This window comes from Heloderma suspectum, chromosome 3 (genome assembly GCF_057233095.1).
Source record: "Heloderma suspectum isolate Gila_16-S chromosome 3, 16-S_ref, whole genome shotgun sequence".
NCBI classification, from domain to species: domain Eukaryota; kingdom Metazoa; phylum Chordata; class Lepidosauria; order Squamata; family Helodermatidae; genus Heloderma; species Heloderma suspectum.
In genome coordinates this window covers 57,745,034-57,765,298 of record NC_139460.1, presented here as the reverse complement: position 1 = coordinate 57,765,298, position 20,265 = coordinate 57,745,034, and the positions used below count along the sequence as shown (strand labels likewise).

Here is a 20,265-nt window from a genome sequence, read left to right as displayed (position 1 = left end):
CGGGCATGATAAAGGACAAGGAAGGCAGGCACCTAACAGAAGCAGATGAGATTAAGAAGAGGTGGAAAGAATACACAGAGGAACTATACAGGAAAGATCTTAATGTCCCTGATAGCCATGATAGTGCGCTCACTGAACTTGAGCCGGACATCCTCGAGAGTGAAGTCAAGTGGGCCTTAGCAAGCAGTAGTAACAACAAAGCTAGCGGAGATGACAGTATTCCAGCTGAGCTATTTAAAATCCTAAAAGATGATGCTGTTAAAGTGCTGCACTCAATATGCCAACAAATTTGGAACACTCAACAGTGGCCACAAGACTGGAAAAGGTCAGTTTACATTCCAATTCCAAAGAAGGGCAATGCCAAAGAGTGTTCAAACTACCATACAATTGCGCTTATTTCACATGACAGCAAGGTGATGCTCAAAATCCTACAAGCTAGGTTTCAGCAGTATGCAAACCAAGAACTACCAGAAGTACAAGCTGGGTTTCGAAGAGGCAGAGGAACTAGAGATCAAATCGCCAACGTTCACTGGATCATGGAGAAAGCAAGAGAATTCCAGAAAAACGTCCATTTCTGCTTCGTTGACTACGCTAAAGCCTTTGATTGTGTGGATCACAACAAACTGTGGCAAATTCTTAAAGTGATGGGAGTACCAGACAACCTTACCTGTCTCCTGAGAAACCTGTATGAGGGTCAAGAAGCAACAGTAAGAACCGGACATGGAACAACCGATTGGTTCAAAATTGGGAAAGGAGTACAACAAGGCTGCATATTGTTGCCCTGCTTATTTAACTTATATGAAGAGTGCATCATGAGAAATGCCAGGTTGGATGAATCACAGGTCGGAATTAAGATTGCCGGGAGAATTATCAACAACCTCAGATACGCAGATGATACCACCCTAATGGCAGAAAGCGAAGAGGATCTAAAGAGCCTCTTGTTGAGGGTGAAAGAGGAGAGTGCAAAAGCTGGTTTGAAACTCAACATGAAACTGAAGCTCAAATATTTTGGCCACCTAATACGAAGAGAAAACTCTCTGGAAAAGATCCTGATGCTGGGAAAGACTGAAGGCAAAAGGAGAAGGGGATGGCAGAGGATGAGATGGCTAGATAGCATCACCGATGCAATGAATATGAACTTGAGCATGCTATGGGAGAGAGCGGAGGACAGGAAGGCCTGGCGTGCTATGGTCCATGGGGTCACGAAGAGTCGGACACGACTTAACGACTGAACAACAACAACAACAAAGCTGTGCCTCCACCTGTGCTCAACCTGAATATTTGTAAATAAACCAAATACTATAAAATGCCAATAAGCCCCCAGTGCCCTGCTTCCAAAGGGAACCAAGACAGGTAGTGTTGCGCCCCTGGAACCTCACACTGCTTAGATGATTTGGGTACAGGTAACAATACACAAGTCTCTTGTTCAAAGGCCCTTTGTATGAATGCAATGTGTTTCAGATAAAGCTATTAATTCCTGTGGATATGAATACTTGACTATTTTAGCCTACCTCTGGGAAGGCCAAATCCTAGTTCTTCTCTGGGATTCTGATATATTGAGCAGCCTCCCCACAACATGACATCCTTCAGATGTTTTAGACTTCAGCTCCTAGCAACCGTAGCTAGTATGGCCAATGGTCAGGAATGATGGATGCTGTAGTCCAAAACATCTGGACGGCATGAGGTTGGGGAAGGCTGGACTAGAAAAATGCTTCCTCGGTGTCTTACAGATCAAAGGCTTTGACAGCTAGTTCTGAATACTAAACTTGGACTAGGATTGACCAAGGATAGGCTTCTTGCTGAGATACATCTGCAAATTAGGCAGACACATTGTTACAGACAAGCTTCACACATACTTGCCGTCTGACTTGTGCAATGTCTGCTATGCATTCAGTTGGCACTGCCCTGAAACTTTGGCTTGAGAATCCATTTTGGTTCAGGAAAGCACAACCTGAAAAGCTACCACAAACGGTGTTGAGGCTCTGAACTGCCTCAGAGGCACAGGAGCCATGGAATATGCTTGCTTCCTCCTTGATTAGTTTAAAGAAGGGTTATCCCCTATACCCATGGAAACATGCGAATGACTGCCTGATTGCCATGACACCACCCAAGCAACTAACCCAAAGGACTCTTTTGAATTGGCCAATCAAAAGTCCTGGTGAGAAAAATGGCCCAGTGCTAAAGCATCCCCACCTCCCAGACAGGTCAGCAAGGTCCTCTTGCTGAGCACCCTTCATCATCCCTTTTGTTTTAAATATTGTACTACTCTACTCTGTAAAGCTAGTTAGATGTAAATTAATCAATAGGATAGGGACCTCCTTGAGCCATCTACACAGTTGTCAGAACCAAACTATTATTCACTTGTTTCAACCTATCTTGGGTCCAGTGTTTGAGCCATCAAGGCTTTGTTCCCTTTGTTTTGAACCCTCTAACTCCCTCAAGTTTGGGCATTCGATGTTCATTCAGCTTGGGCATCCCTCACACTAGTGTGTCTTAACTCTGAGAATTACCCAGGGTCCAACTGGCTTTCATATTGTTCATGACTCTTTCCTAGCAGAATTCTCTGTTTCTACTCTGGTGCCTATCCCACATTTCCAGGGCCAGTCTCCCCTTGCACTTTCTGACCAAATCACCTTCTTGCTGTGTTTGGCCAGAGAGATCCGTTACCTTGTACACCAAGAGTCAAAGCTTTACAATCCTGGTAAGGTGCCCACTGAGTCCTGAAGCTGGGTTCCAAATATGACCTGTGAAGCTAGCCAGGCACTCTTTAACCTTGGTATAAATTCTATTGGGAAGTTTAAGGAAACGCCTCATTGGCAAATGTATTTTTAACCAAATTGTGGTGGCTCTCTAATTACAGTTTGGCCTTCATTCAGACTCTCATCATTACCCACCCAAAGGCCCTTCCTTATGATGTTAATAGAGAGCTGAGAAAATAGAAGGTAATTTGTGCCCACAGCACTTTTCTAATTATTTGCAACCAACCAGGAAGGAGGTCCTTTGGGTTCCTCTGAAGTGAAAGCATGCACTGATATTTATGTATTAACTTGTTGTTGTTGTTTCCTTAATAAATATAGTCTTGTTGAAGAGGTGTTACATGCCAACTACTAGAGAGCACATGCTAGCATGAAGACATTCCTAGTCTAAACTAAAATATATTTTCACAACCACCACCGCCCATTCCCTATTTTTTTTTAATAAATTAGTACTAGCTAAAACCTATGAAGGTTCCTCATCTTCAGAGAGTTATCAGACACATGGCACTTGCTTTTTTTGGTATCCACCTCATGTGTGCTCACATGCATACTCTTCAAAAACAACATGTTTCCTGCCAATGACAGTTTGAGCTGCAAATGAGATGAAGATCTTAAATGGATTACTTCACAAGGGGTATTGAATGCACCTGGATGCCCAAAGTCTATACAAATTAAATATCAATGGACCACATTCTGAGAATGCCAGCACTGATCAGCATCATGAAGGATTATGCTCTACTAACTTCTTTGTCCAGTAAATTTTTAAAGTATATGAATTTGTAAAAATGGGTTCTTCAGGTTTACAAATGGAATTAGCCCATTTTAAGTTGTTTCACATATTTGACCCTTAGAAACTGAACAATCTGAAGAAAAGTACAGATTGTAGATGAAAAAGCTTCTTTAGCCTCAAGCCATAAACAAACAAGAATCTCTGCAAGACTATGAGCGACAGTCAGCTGGCATGAGACCATGTGGAAAGGAAAAACTTAAATAATGGATGTTACTCATACCGCGATCATCCAGGGGGAGCTAAACCAGCGGGGCTCACAAGCAGTGCAAATGTAGCTCCAACACAATTCAAGTAAATGCATAAATGTCTATAAAGCCATTAATGTATATGTGTGCCCAAAATGCAACATGTTAAGGGTAAGTAACCTGTCCAGTACTGAGGGCCACAATCTATTTGCATATTTCAAGTCATATAATTAATGTATCACTTATCATACCACAGGATATGACTCAACAGACAGACTAGTGCACATCCTGCCCCAAGGCAGAATTAAGTTCTCTGTACCTAAAAACATTCTTGGAAGATGCTTGAGTAGACTTTCCTTCAAACCTTTCAGGACAGCCTAAGCAGAAGACCAATTCTTACTTTTTGGTACCAATTTGGTACCAAATTCTAATTGGTACCAATTTCTAATCCATTCCACATGTAAAATAGGCTAGCATCTTCTAAACCCCACTTTCCAAATTACTCATTAGGAGGTGCTATTGTACCGTATCACTGTATAAACTACTGTATAGTACTGTTTCACTAAAGCATGAAGTTTTATACCATTCATTTACAAGCAATTTGCTTTAACAACTTGCCAGGAATAGGAGTCAAGCTAATAAAAATACTATGGACTTTTTTCTAATTTTTAAAAATACAATTCTAATGGACTTTTTTCTAATTACTTTTAGAAGGCTTTACTTGACCAGTTCGGTGAGTCTTTAGGTTCCAGAAAAAACTGAACAACAGCTTCACTTTGAACCCCATTGCTAAATAAATTTTACTTTATAACCACAAGTAAAGATGTAACTAAAAGAGAGAGGCAATGTAACGCTACAGAGGAGTAACTAATATGGATTATATTTTGACATCTCTAACACAAAACCTGAACACTTTGAGGAAAGACTAAAGGACATATCATACCCATGTTAAGTTTTCCACATCCCAAGACCTCACTGATTTTATTATCAAAAGTTACTGTAGTTGCATAATTGTTTTTTATCTTGTCATTTAGTGTCACAGCTCAATCATTCTAACAGTATGATGATAAAAGTTCTTGCTGAATGTGTTCAATGTAAATTCAGATTCACTACCACCACCTGTACGCAAGGCTATAATTATATACATTAATTCAGATTCATCCTAATATATATATTTGAAGTCAAGGGAGTTACATCAATGATAATGGAATGAAACAGTATTAGCTACCAATCAGAGCACAGAATTAGGTACCAAGATTTCCTGGGCCTTGCTATGACTCTAAGTACCTCCAATGTGAAGTGAGCCTAATCCGTTATACGTATGATGATTTTTCCATCTGTAATTTACCTAATTCGTTGCACTGGGGAGGAAAAAAAGCTAAATATTTTAAATCCACAGAAGCATTTTAGAGTCAGCTGAATCCAGTGAATCATGCAGACTATCAGTCAAACAGTAGTATACAATAATTACAAATCTAAGGCAGATTTGAAAAAATGCTTTACTTAGGACACAGTCCTATCCCCATGTTTAGACAGAAAAAAGTCCTATATCTCCCTGCATGCCCCAACCAGCCATGTTGGGAGTTGTAGGACTTTTTTCTGTTAAACATGCATAGGGTTCCACCTTTAATTTAACATGCTGAGCCTTTGGGATAGTTGCTTCAGCCTTCCTGCAGTTCCTGCCATAAGTTCTTTTCCTTCCCCATCAGTCCAGGAAACATATGTGCCCATTCCACATCTTGCTTCTCTTCATAGATTCCTCTGTTCCAACCACGGGAGCCAAGATCTTAAAAGGCAAGGCAAGTATCTACAGCATCCTTGCAAATTATTCCTGTTGCTTTTCTAAAGCTGTATTGTACCTGCAGTAGGCTTTGAACTCTTAATTTAGAGGTGCCAAGATAGTGATAAATCAGATCCAGGTTTACTTACAAGGAGATACTTTATTGAGTACAATCAGCACACAGGCGTACCCAGTGGTTGGATCAGACAGCTTCTCTGAACCCAGAGCCATGGGGCAAAATGGGTTTTATACCATACGTGTTAGCAGTGAGGCAGCATGACAACAGCAAGCATTAATTAGCATTCACTCAGCATAGACTAACAGTGCTTGTTCAGAAGGAAAACAATCAAAGCTTTCCCACTACAGACACTTGCAGCTCGGCATAAACATAGCCTCACTTCTCAGGCACATCCTAAGCCTTGATAAGATACTAGCCTTCATTAGCATGGAATCTGCTGAGGCCGCTACTATCAACCTTTGACTCATCTCACATGCTCAGAGGCAGACTAGCGAGGAAATTGCACCAATAATGAGCCTAAGCAAAGCATTATGGATCTCTAGGCTCCTCTAAAACTACAGGTGACTTGGTTACACTCCTGGGGCCATTACAAAAGCAATGTAATGAACTCATTGTGATGTCCCAACTCACATGCACACTACAGTTTGGCTAGCCCTGCTATAGGTTATTTTCAACAGATTTGCTCAGGAACCAGAACTAACACTACAGCAGGGAACTCCCAGACAACTTGTCAAACAGCAGATAATTTTGTGTGAGTCCTATGTGGTAATAACCTTAGAATGAAAGTTATTTTGGGGGCCTACCCTACTTAATATGTGCTGTAATTTCCAAACACCACCATGTGTTTTCAAAACACCATGAGCTAGGGGGGAAAAAACCATCTGAAAAATATCCTCATTTGTACATAACTGATGTTCCATGGTAAAACTTCATTAAAAGCCAACCCAGGTCACTTAAATGTAGTTTTGTGTTACTTCCTGACTGTGAGCTTTGCATCATGCTAACATAGAAGCAAAGTTGACCTAGTTGGAAATGCACCTAGCAAAACCGCATGGAGCTTGAGGATTCAGATCATTAACAGGGCAGATTAGCATCTTAAAACCAGCTTTCAAATACAAGATAACTGGGCTGCTCTTTTTGTTAGGGGTTGGAGGCTATAAACATTATATTGACAAATGAAGCTAAATGAATGACACAACTGAACTATTTTGACAAGCACGCTCATTTCATAGTGTTCTATTAAATACCTTAGCAGATACCAGCAAGGTCATTAATAGCTTCTTCTTCTTTTTAGGGAAGGGCTATAGTCACACACAGTTGTGCTTAGTTTCTTACTGAAAAGATTAGAGAGCTTATTGAACTTACAGAGTTAGAGATTCTTTCCCCCTCAAGGGAGGGAGAGATTCTTCTCCCTTCATACTTCAAAGCACTTGAATGCTCTGCAGTTTTGCTATTTTAGGCCCTGTTCTTGTGGTCATTTCAGTACATGATAGCCATGTGAAAAACGGTGCTCATCTCAGCTCCCAGTTACATCCATCACATGCAGAGCCAGTACCATGCACTTGCTGAATTTTGCTTTCAGTGTGCCATCACTAACCCACATTCACTAGGTGTGCAGAAGCCAGTATCAGCTTCTTTGGAGGCAATCCCTGCAGTAAGAAATTATGGACTGACCTACCTAGTACACTCTTAGAAAGCTCAGTTAGCTAGCATTCAGATTTAAGTATAATTATTTTATCTGAACTGCAAGGGCAATGTCTTGTGGACTCATCATCATGCTGTTGCAGGAATTAAAGTCAGTGGTTTGGGGGGGGGGGTTCTCTAGTTTTGCATCTCTGTGCTTTCTCATGGACATGACCTCTAAGAAAACAGATGGCCCAGCTTAGCTGCCTTTGCTCTAATTCAGTGAATCTCTTCATCAGACTGTTCTAGATTGGTCTCCATGGCGTTTCCATGTTACTGGAAAACTGCTGCTGCCCTTTCAGACAAGTAATCATCTGCATACTTTCTAGTTTCTTCCATCCTATAGGGGAGGGTCTTCAAAAAATGGTTTTGCAGTGGGATAAGATCCCAGATTAGAACTTTAACCACATCAAATATTTTACAGCCATCTAATCTGTTGTACATTCATCTCTATGTACTGTAGCGGTACAGTGTAAACTTACCATGTTCCTTGAGCATATTTCAACTGAACCCCTGCCTAGATGGATGAACTGATCATAGGCCCCGCCCCAAAATAAGGAAAGGTGGCATGGACTTCCAAAATATCTTTACTGGGATGCAGGGTCCTTACCTTACACTTTACAGAGTTGGGAGGAAAAATATGAAACAGGAAATGCTGATGACAAGAATGCAGTGCATCCCAAAGCCAATCTCTGACGTCTGTGATATAACATTAAAAGAAGTCTTCCTTTTGTTCAACAGTTTTGCCTTAGAATCAACACTTGGCACAGACTCCCCTTCTGCTAGTTTTCAGTAGAAAAATTATCAAGGTACAAATGTAATTTCAGCTACATCTTAACTTGGGGGCAGTGGATAATTAGCAGTGAGCACCCACTTCAAATATGTCATGCTTGTCTAATCAATGCACTTTTTCTGTTTAAGGCCTCTCCACTTCAAGTTTATGCTTGCCATATTCCATCCTCTGCCTTTCTCCCTGCTAACCCAGAATGCTTAAAGGAGTATAAGCATTCTACCAACAAGGAAATCTTGGAGCCACCGACACCGGAAGATACATGAACAACTCTGTGACAGCACTTCCTCCTTGTTACTGCTGCCACTGGAAGTTTGCCCTCTCAGGAAAAGTGCTGAGACCCGAATATGTGAGAATGACAAAACAAATACACATTTTATCATAGGGTTGTTGAACTTCTTTCAGCCCGAAAGCCGAAAAAGACAGAATTGCTACACAATGTCTCCTAATTGGTAGTGCGAGGTGTCCTCCATCTGGAAGCATCCAGTCTCTCAAGCCCACTCAGTCCACACTCTGACTTTTAGAATTATTTAGAGGATACCCTGGTAAGACTTTCCACTCATCCTGCCGACTTTCTAGAGACACAGTTCCCAAGGCTATCTATAATTCGCAGTTTATATGATGCATTCATCTTCAATGCTTTACAATGACTTCACTAAAGGAACGATCCTATGGCCCTAGTCAGCGACTGAGAGGCCACAGAACAGTTTGGATTCCCAGCTCTGAAAGAATTCCCAGATCTTGGATTCCCAGTTCTTGAAGGGGGGGAGGGAATCAGAGCTATGACTCCTTTTTCCCTTGTCTAGCGAAAATGTAGGGTGAGAGGAAGGGGAGACAAAGATTGCCTTCATCACTCCTCCCGCCCTGCATAGGATAACCGTAAGCCTCTGAGATTGGAGGCTTATGATCATCGCAACAGGATTGCACCCTAAGTGTAGCATCTAGGAACATAGGAAGCTGCTTTATACTGAGTCAGTAGCATCTCCAGCACTGACTGGCAGCAGTTCTCCAGGAGTCTTTTCCAGCCCTACCTGGAAATGGATTGGACCTGGGACCTTTTGCATGTGAAGCTTGTACTCTACCACGGAGCTATGCTCCTTTTCCAGACCAAATTTAGAGAACTTTACTGTCATATTGCCCTTCTTATTGCCTATGGTTTTTTTTTTTTTAAATACTCCATCTGTGAAGCTTGGAAACAACCTGTGTTATGCAACGGAGAATAACGATTAATTTGTTCCAGCTTCTGAAAGGTATCGATAACTATAGTTGCTGGATGCTAACATATCCTATTAGCTATCCCAGAAGAGACTTACATAATCTGATTGAAGAAGGTCCACATAGTGGTTAGCCTATAATTGGCAAGACCTTTTAGTGCCAGTCCCTGATTAACCCTTCGTTACTGAACAAAATGCAACAGGGACATGGTGAGAAGAGGAAATCTGGATCTCCGTGTTTACATTCAGCGAGTACAAAGGGCAGGATGAAGGGTATGTTGCATTTACACACCCCATGCAAAAGAGGAGGCCTTCAGAAAATGTTGCTCCTCCCTGCTGTTCACAAAGGGTGTGATACCATGATGCAAACCTCTGTACAAAGGGAAGTATGATATACAGAGGTGCTCTCTTTCCTGCTAAAGGACTTCTGATATAAAGTACATTTATACTAGAGAGATAGTGTTAGCAGGAAATGCTTGCCTGACACCTTCCTGGGTTAAAACCTGCCAGGGCTTGGATATTTGTGGGCAAGTTTGCAAGCTGAAACAATTTGCATTTGGTTGTACAAACAATTATGTGTGGCTAGGATGTGCCAAGAAGATGTGCCGTCTCCTATAACCTAGTGCTGAGAGGGTGGGCACACAACTCACATTCAAATAAAGATGTTGCTCTCTCAGAGCATTTCTTGTGACTCCAGGTTTTATGAGTGGAACCTGCCCAGTCTTTGAAGCACATCCTAGAAATGCAATTTAGGACTATTAACTTTTCACTATACCTGTAAATGCTGTGTATCTATCAAGTAGACTTCTAACAGTCTGTAACAGAAAAAAATAGGTGCATCTGGGAAATTTATATTTGCCATAGACATCTAAGAAAGAGGGGAAAACATTATGGATTAGGAAGCTCTAACATGGAGGCATTTGATATATAAAAAATAAATATGGTCAAATGAGTCCAATATTAATAATATTGTAATAAACATTAATTTATTACAACAAAGGGAAACTTTGAGAAGTAACAGGCTACTCAGGTTATTTTGAACTTAAAATATCTAATACAAGGAAATATTAAGAATTATACATTTTCTGAAGTGTAAATATTGCATTCACAACAATATCACACAAGGATGTTCAGTTACAAAATACAGAAACTGTGCAAAAATTAAACCAGCAGTTATAAAAGATAAAACTCAAACATATTTATGCCAATAAAGCAACATGTCCTTGGCACAGAGTAACACTTGTAGCATGGCTAAGCAGAGTAACATGGCTAAGCTGGGCAGAGGGGAAATGAAAGGTGATGTTAAACCTTGGAAGACATGAATGGCTTCTCTCTTAATGCTAGTCCCTTGTCTGGACTGATTTACAATTCCTTCTGGGATAGCAGCCAGCCAGACTCACTGTGCTGTACCACATAGGCACTTGTAGGCTGGAGGCTGGTAGAATTTTTTGGAGAACTTTTTGTTTTTTGCCCTTCCCTGCAAGACTGCTCTGGAAGAGTATTGTATTGTATTATGGCCTTACGTGTCACTCGTTCTATCGTCCGCATGTGAGCCTTAGATAGGTGGACAGACTGCATTTGTGCTACGAAAAAAAGGAAGATAGCCAAGCCCTACAGGTAAGAAATTCTTATGAATAGACAGACTACTGCACAAGTGAGGGAAATAATGTTTTCTTGACTAACTCCGCTCATCATTAGTTAAGTATATTCTATACAGCTTCAGAGGGCAATCATATGTTTACTCAAAATAAGTCCCACTGAGTTCATTGGGTTTACTCCCAGGAATGTGAGTGTAGGATTGCAGCTTGGAGAGCAATCCTACGGTCCCTGGGAGAGACCGTAAAGGATTGCTCGTAAAATCCTTCTGAGGTCAAAGACTGTGCTCCGACCTCGGAAAGGGGAATTGGAGATATGACCCCCTTCCCTGCCCCCTCGCAGCTGGCACAGAAAGAACTGCGCCGGCTGCCTCAACTTCAGAGAGGGGGAAAAGGGGGTGTTCAGGTGGATGTGGTGAGACCAGAGAAGCCAGGATAAAGTTATCCTGAGCCTCTTCCAGCCTCCTTCCCTCCCCCTCTGAAGTGCCCTTGCTAGGCAGGCTAAAAAGTGAAATATGTAGGGCGGGATAACTAGGAGAAGATCACCTCCACCGCTCCTTCTGCCCTGCACTGGATGATTGCATGCCTCCGAGTTTGGAGGCTTCCAATCATCGATAGGATTGTGGCCGTAGAGTAGGCCATGAAAACCTTGCTCTTATGGGTGAATGCTTATTTACATTATCACAACCCTGAGAGTAAAACTACTCATGTGTGTAAACAATAACTGGTAAGAACAACTGCTCACACCGAGAGGAGACAAGCATGTATTAAGTGTTACGTACATTAAACTGTTGAAGGTATCTGAAACACTCCAGGGTTATTTTGCTCTTTTTACATGACACGCTATTTAGGATAGGGAAAAGAAATGTGCTTCTGAAGATAAGGGATAGATGAGCTTCTGCAGGCATTATATGCTTCCCCAGCCTCCCCTCCCCCAGCACAATCCCATCTCAGTGGCAACAAGCTGTAAGAAGCTGGTACATCTGAAGCCAAGTCTCAGCTAGCCATAGCTAATGAAGTCTGATGTAATTCACCTACTGTGCCAGCTTCCTTCCCACTGCTTCCATTACACTTTCCCACATTTCCTTTGGCCTTTATATCAAAGCTAGTTCTGTCAAAAGGGGGAGCAAAGGCAGATAAATCTAATTTCAATTAAATAGCACAGGGACAGATTGATAGATGTTTAAAGTGGCATTGCATTACCTCCTCTCAAGTCTTTACCCCTGGATGAACCAGCTAGAAGATAAAAAGGTGCTTACAAATATGGGACAGTATCCAAAGTTGGCAGTCTGCCACTGCTAAACACACTGTGCTAGCAGAAATGAACACTAGTGCAATGGGGTGCTAGTGCTCGCTAGAGCAACCCCGGAAACCAGCCCAAATTAGCACTTTTGTAATGGAACAAACTAGCGGAACTGCCTTCTGTGAGCTCTGCTGAGTTGTTCCATTCTGGAAATGCTAATTTGGGCTAGTTGCTGGTTGTGCCAGCAAGCACTAACTAACTCCCCATTGCATTAGTGCCCCAGCAGCGTTGGATACTGCCCATGAGGTGGAACATTAGCCCAAAGCCAATGTAGAATGTAAGAACTAGAGCCCCTTACATAGCGTCCAGAAAATTTTAGGTAATTTTATGGAAAAGAACTCTTATATAAACCAAAAGAGGCTGCAAAAGACTAACATGGCTGCCTCTCTGGATGTTCAAAGAAATCAGACACGTCTGCACAAATCTCCAAGTGACCATCTGTGACCTTCTTTGGGAGCTAGGATTCAAGAAGAGGTTTAATCATGATTTCACCAAGTGCTTAGGGAGGGACTACAGCAGAAGGACAGTGCATGCTGTGAGGAGAAACAGCTGAGCCTATCTCCACAGAAAGAAGTGTGTCAAACTCCAGTGAAATTATTATCCATGAGGGGCGGGGGGGGGGGTAAGGAAAAAGAGACAGTTCAGCAGATGCCACAGAGATTAACAGAAGCAACAGGCACATCATCTTTTCCCTGGAACTAGTCCTAATAGCGGAGAAATAGTTCCAGGGGAAAAATATTAGTGGACCTTGGACCAAAAGCCACACAAACTGTGCCCTGTCTATAGTATTCTAGCTAAGTAAGCAATCAAATAATTAAGCAATTATATATAGGCTTTAATGGAATGTTGTTAAATTAGGATAACAGCACTTCAGATGCAACTTATTAAAGATTTACATAGACTATGGCGAAAATAAGGGAACACTATTTGCGTTACCCTTATTTTCACCGTAGTCTACATAAATCTTTACGTAGACTAGACGTGCCAAACTAAGGAACGCAAATGGCGGCACCCCATGGGCACCGCCATTTGCATACACACTTTCCCCCCCCCCCAAAGTCACCCGTGATAGGCTACATGACGATTTACATAGCCTATCAAGGCTGACTTTGGAAATCTAGCCATGATAGGCTACGTAAATCGTTACGTAGCCTATTACGGGTGTGTGTGTGTTTTTTTTTACTTTACTTTTTTATTTTGCAATGGCGGCGGCAGCAGCCGGTCAGAAGACCGGCCGCTGCCGCCGCCGCCCCCACCGAACCACCGCCAAACCACCGCCGGGACCTGCCGCCGAGAGGGACATTCGCACGAGGTAAGTCCCATCCCGGGGGGGGGGGGGGCGGGGGGCCGACGGAGAATTTCACCAGCAATTTCGGGGGGCTGAATGCGTTGGCATTCAGCCTCCCGGAGATTCGTGGAGAAATTCTCCGCCATCCCTAAAAGTGTAAAGAGTTTGCGCACATACATATGAGATGCTGAGAGGGGTCCGGATGAGGGGTCCTCCTGTCAAATCAGGATCACCTGCTTAAATGAATGCCAGAAAATTCACTATTTAAAATGCATTTGACCAATGCATTGCCGGTTACTGGTTTAGGCTAGGCTATGCAGCGTTTCGGTCCGAATCCCAGATCCTGAAACATGTCCATATAACAATATGGTTTAACAAATATCTAGGTTCTCAGCATACAACGATCAAACTTTAAAAACCTTTGGTCATCCCAAAAGTGAATGAGTAGTTGGTTCGTTAAGGATCCATGACTGCTGTGACACTTTATGCTAGTGTCAAAGCATGTTATTTCATAAAGGCTGTTTTGTTAATCAGTTGACCGTGACAAAATTATTCACACGATGGCTGGTAAAATTTATATGATTTTATATAATCTAAGATAAATTTATGACATCAGCTTTCATTTTTTCTTGTCTTTATCTTCTCATTAATGCTCCCTATTCACAGGTCACAGAGAAGTCTATTTTCACAGTTCCTCAACTTTTACAACAGAGGTGTAGAGCCTCTTTCTGGGTCAAATTCCATTTCAGAGAAGCTCTCAGCGACATTCTAGAGGTGGGTGGGACCAAAGGCAAAAGGGGCGGGACCAAAAATACCAGCATATTTTAGCTCAGAGCTCTTGCTGCCAGTAAGTAAGCCTTAGGGAGAGGCATTTTAGCCTTTTAGAGTGGGGGAAAAACAGCGCAAATGCTGGGAAACCACCAAATGATCTGTAGTTGGTGGAAAGGCAGCTTGGCCATCTGGGGAACCCTGGAGAGCTGGACCGGGACTCCTGGTGGGCCAGATTTGGCCCTTGAGCCTGAGGTTCTGCACACCTGCTTTACACTGCACATGCATTAACCAGAACTTATGACTTATTTTATGAGAAAAAATGGATACATAGCTATGGTTTAGGAAAATAAGTAATGTTTGATGCATCTCTCCCACATGTCCCATGATTCATTCCCAAAACTCAATGAAAGGTATTATGCAATTTAGCTACTATCAATTATGTAGGTACATTGAGTACTATAATATCTTCATATTACATCACAGGCCAGATAAATTGCAGCATGTGACCAAGTAACTGAGGGCACAGTCCTATGCAGGTTTAGACGGAAAAAAGTCCTACAACTCCCAGCATTCCCCAGCCAGCTGCTGGCTGGGGAATGTTAGGAGTTGTAGGACTTTTTTCTGCCTAAACCTGCATGGGATTGTGCCCTGAAACAACTTAAAAAAAAAAAAAAGCAGACTATAAAACAAACTGCTTAAGTTACTTAGGGAGCAATCCTATGGCCGCTAGACAGTGGCTAGATGGCCATAGGAGATGCTGTTTTCCGAGAACCGACCTTGAAGCCTGCGCTCTGAGGTTGGTTCCTGGAAAACTGACCTCTCTCCACTTCCGCGTTGCCTTGGAGGCAACATAGAACAGCCCCATCCTCCATGCTCGCAAGAGGAGTGCGGAGAGGCCAGAAAGGGGTGTGCTAGGGGTGTTCTGGGGTGGGGAGGTCGTAGCTGCCTGTACACACACCCTATGTGTAGCAGCCTCCTTGCCCGCTCCGTGCTCCTGTGGCTAGATAGCCGCAATCAGCTGTTATGTTGCCCTGGCTGTGAGCGTTGAACTCTTAGGTTAGAGGTGCCAAGGTAGTGATAAATCAGACTCAAAGGTTTACTTACAAGGAGTACCTTACTGGGTAACTTACAGCACACAGGCATACCCAATGGCAGGATCAGACAGCTTCTCTGAACCCCGAGCCATTGGGCACAATGTGTTTTATACAATACAGGCTAGCAATAAGCAGCATAACAGCAGCAAGCGCCCCTAGTGTTCATTCTCAGCATAAACTAACAGCATTTGGTTCTCAAGCATAGCCACCTGAAGCTTTAAGGTAAACAAACTCTGCTTCTCAGGCTCATCAGTGATAAGACATTCTCCTCATTAGTGAAGAATGTTCTTGGAGCTGCTTCTCACCCTTTTGACTCATCTGGCTACTTCAGGAGGCCAGTTAAGGGAAAACAGCAGCCCTCTGACTAAAGGCAGAGAGCATTATGGATCTAAGCCACTCTAAAACTACTAATAGCTTGGTTCAGGCCTGGGGCCTTACAGCTGTCTAGCCGAAAAAGTAGGGCAGGAGAAGCACGGAGGGAACAATCCCCTCCGTGCTTCCCCTGACCTGCTTTGGATAGGCGGTCGCCTCTGAGTTCGGAGGTGGCCGCCTATCTAGATAGGATTGTGCCCTTAGTGTGCATGCTGCAATTTATATCTCTCATGATGTAGGAAGATAGTATTGTCTGCAATGTACCTTAGCACTGTACAGTATTGCAGATATAACTGATGTGCTGTGATTACTGGAGAAACAGCAAAAGCCAAAATATTGGATACTATCAATTTCCAGGTAGGTGAGTGCAAGAGAGAAGAACAACAAAAATTTGCTTATAATTCAATTGTGAATACTAGAGATATACATTTATCACATAGTGGCAATGGTAAGTGGGCAAAAGAGACATTATTTTAGCTTCGATCAATATACCATGAGTTCATTAAAATACTGTTGGGTTATTTTTGTTAGTATAGTCTGACATGTGCTGTACTTTTAAAGATTGCTTCTGATTTTTCACAAGATTAACATACCCCTTTAAAAATCAAGTCCTGGGACTTGTGTCAGCAACCTTAAAATAATGCCTGTCAATTTCCTGTTAGTTTCATTCCGATGACACATTTAATGCAGATAATTTAGGTCCCATGTAATTTTTCATTAAAGAACACCACTGTAATGACTAGTATAAGCAGTAGAAATCATTTGAGCATTACTAATTATCAATATTACTACATGTGGCTAGGCACAATGTAAGCATTAATAACTAAAAGCAAGCCACACCTACTTTCAGCTGTGCTGAACAGCCTGTTAAAAATACAGGGAATATATCCTGCCTGCATTAAAATGCTTTAACTGCCAGCTAAGTTAATTAATGCTTTTAATTTTTTTAAAAAATTCAATTTTAGGCAATTGATATTCATTTAATTTTCATTAATTATTTATCAAGTACTTAAATGTTATTGTTTTTGTTGTAGTAACTGTTAAATATAAGTAGATACTTGAAAAAATGTGGAAAGGTTTATTTTAATTGGTTTATTCTACATTCAGCTCTTCTTATCTCTCCTCATTCCGTTCCATCAACAGCATACACAGGTTCTTCTAAGTATGGTTTTCTCTTATAGCTGGAGAAAACAGATGATAGAACACCTGCAAGCTGTGATAAGAGGTCCACTTTTGCAGGATTGTAAACACATATTTTTACAATCAATTTTGGATGCGGAGCTTTCTTGGAAAACATGCTAGCAGGACCTACATCTAGGGAAAGTGAATGAACCATAAATTCAAATAAAGTTTCCACATCTCTCCATTCACAAGAGTCAGTTACATACCAGTTTTCGTAGGGAAACACCCTCTACTAATGAAACATATGGGAAGATTATAAACAGACATTTGCTGAAGCAGTTGCACTAGCTACTGTTATGACCCAACAGGGCATTCATACGTTTATAAATAACTTCAGCAGCAAGACTAAAGTAGTGGTTCTGCTGAAGATCCACATTCTCAGTTTGTTAAGTGAACTTCAAATGAAAAGCATGACAAGCCAAATGCCATCTCGTGCCTGACTGTGGATTTGCCAGATGACCAGACATACGCACTAGTACAGCAGAACAATGATTCACCCAGTCTGGTATCTTGTCTCTAGTGGAAACCAACTATGGATGTTTCTGAGAAAAGGTCACCACTCCTCAATAATGAACCTATATTTGCAATTATACACTATCAACGTAGGCTGTGGTAGGGAATGTTGCTTGACCTCAGCTAGCGATCAGCTTACACCCTAAAGGCAGAGTTGGCACTGAACACTTTATTCTGGTTAAACAGCTTCATTTACAGTATTGCTCAACAATCCTTCTGTTTATTGTAAGAAATGGAGAAGTAACATTCTAATACAACTCTACAGGCACTGAATAATGGAAGTTATCATACAGAACCCATATGTAAGTGAATATGTATGTAAATACCTGTAACTCCCCCCCCCCTTGCAATGTAGACATATAAGCTGGGTTCGCACAATCGTGAGGGTGAAAGAACCCGTGATCGTGCAAACCCAGCCACACTGTTTCGTTGCGCATATCTATGGTGTTTGAATTCAAGTCAGTAATGAAACATTAAGTAACAGGAAATCCCTATAGAGAAAAGCTTGGCTCTTTCAGCTTTTTGATAAGATTTTGGCAGTAGCGCTATGAATTAGTATCTGCTATGAATACATCTGATTTTTTAAAGCGTATCTTGCCATCGAATCCTTCACAGAAGGGCAACACTTCATTTTAAACATCTCCAACTTTCACTAGGGAATTTGAGAGCTATTTAAAGAATAGGAACTCAAGGGAACATAGCTTTGTGTGCACCCCAGAGGACCACATCTCCTTCCCCTGGCCCCAACCCTTCAACCCAACCACTGAATGGTTGGTGGTTTCCCACATTTTGTGCAGTTTTTCTCCCCAATCTAAAAGGTTGAAATGTCTCTCCTAAGGCTTAGTCACTGTTAGTAAGAGCTTTAGGGTGCAATCATATCCATTTTCAGTCAGAAAAAGGTCCTACATGGCTGGCTAGGGAATGCTGTTGTAGGATGTCTTTCTGTCTAAACCCCTTTTGCCAAATTTCCCAAAACTCAAAGATTATGTCACAGATTGGTATTCTAATTACCATCCCACGCACCTTCGAGTGCTGATGAAAATCCATTAAAAACCAGTTTCACTCTCATATCTTATATTTGGGGAAAAAACCCAAATGGCCTTTCCCAATCTGTAATACATTAGAAAACAATGGTGTTCCAAAATGTTTTATTTATTTACAAAGTGTATAAACTGCCCTTCAATGACTGTTCCCATGGAATTATGCAATATAAAACAAACCAGTAATAAAATCCTGTTGGGGGTTGGACTCGATGGTCTCGTAGGCCCCTTCCAAACCTACTATTCTATAATCCTAAGACCCATTAATATTATATTGCATATATCCTGATATCGTGCAAGTGGCTATACCAAATTACCTCCATTGAACGGTGAAATTTAATTTTCTAAAAATTTCTATTGGCTTTGTTAACCAAAACAAGCAAATGGTTAAATACTGACCAGGATAAAAACTAGGTAGGCCAGGATTAACTTGTGAAATAACCAAGTAGCCCCCCCTGAATTTCATTCCTGGTGGTCCCATTGAGTTCAATGGAGGTAATTTGGTATAGCCACTTGCACGATATCAGGATATATGCAATATTGATCTACAGCCGGGATAGGTACCATGTCCTTCCGATGTTTTGGAGTACAACTGCAATCAACCCTAGCCAGCATGACCAATGGTCAGGGATTATGGGAGTGGTAGTCTAAAACATGTAGCAGGCACCATGGGGTCGAATCCAATGTTAGTCCTACTTAGAGTAGGCCCCCTTGAAATGAATGGAACTAAAGCCATGACTAACTAAATGAATGGAACTTTGTTGTTCAGTCGTTCAGTCGTGTCCGACTCTTCGTGACCTCATGGACCACAGCACGCCAGGCCTTCCTGTCCTCCGCCCTCTCCCGGAGCGTGCTCAAGTTCATGAATGGAACTTTAGTTCATGACCAACTAAAGTTCCATTCATGTCAATGGGTCTACTCTAAGTGGGAGTAGAACGCCAGGGTGCCTACCTCGCCCGACACGATTCAGAAGCAAGCCGCTGTCGAGCCACCCCCGAGAATGCGAGTCGCGCAGCGGAGGCCGGCCGTTCTGTTACCTGGGATGGCCAGACTGGACATTGGAAGGGCGCTGAGAGCGGGCGGCAGGGAGCCCATCCAGTCCGCGTTGCTGCCTTCCGCTGCCATCCTCTCTATCACACACTTGCGGCAACCCTCCTCCTCCGGAGGCGGCCCCGGCCCGCCAAGCAGCTGCCTTTCTTCGGAGTCAGCAGCGGCTCCTCCGAGGATTTGTCCACCTGCAGCGCGTCGGGAGAACCGCCGCCGGCGCCGCCCGGGGCTCCTTTTCTGCCATGCCCCCAAAGACCAACCCGGCGGCTGTCCTCGCCCTGCCCTGCCCTGTCCCGGACGCTAATCCTCCCCCGCCCGCCTGCCTCAGTTCGGGTCAAACTTCTCCCGGCAAGAGGCAGAAGGCGCCCCCGGAGGACACCTGACCTCCCTCCCTCAGCCTCCCCGTAAGCCCCGACGGCTGGCGCGCCGCCCGCTCCGCTTGCGCAACAGGGCTCGGTCCCCGTGCGCACCTGGCAGGCAAAGGCAGGCGGAGCCCCGCCGCGGCGCCGCACAAGCAGCGAGACCTCGCCGCACGGGGACGGCGCGCGCGCCGGGCGCCCGGAGGAGACATCGCTCAGGCCGCGTCTCCGCGCGCTGATTGGCTGCGCGGCCAAGGCAGGCGCGGCACAGCCTGGTCCCTCGCGTGTCAGGGCTGCCGGGCGGCGGGGTGGCATCGCCGGACCGTTCCCGGGCGCCCATTGGTGGAAGGCCGGCTGCGCTCTAATTGGCCTCTTCTCTTCCCGGAACTCCCGGCCCGCTCAGGTTGCTTGAAGCGGCGTTTGGTTTTTGTGGCGACACGTGGCCCTAGAAAGGCGGGGGGAGGGACGGAAAGGGAGGAAGAAG

At 43.2% G+C, this 20,265-nt stretch overlaps 1 protein-coding gene across 1 annotated transcript in view; it reads right to left on the bottom strand.

Annotated features, from left to right (window-relative positions):
* PLCXD2 (phosphatidylinositol specific phospholipase C X domain containing 2) overlaps positions 1–20,005 on the bottom strand; it is a 43,723-nt gene extending 23,718 nt beyond the window's left edge. Inside the window, exon 1 of the mRNA XM_084841689.1 lies at positions 19,413–20,005. Coding sequence (XP_084697815.1) covers positions 19,413–19,500 — 88 coding nt within the window. The 5' untranslated portion in view covers positions 19,501–20,005. The remainder of the gene's footprint in view (positions 1–19,412) is intronic.
* Between the last annotated feature and the right edge of the window lie 260 nt (positions 20,006–20,265).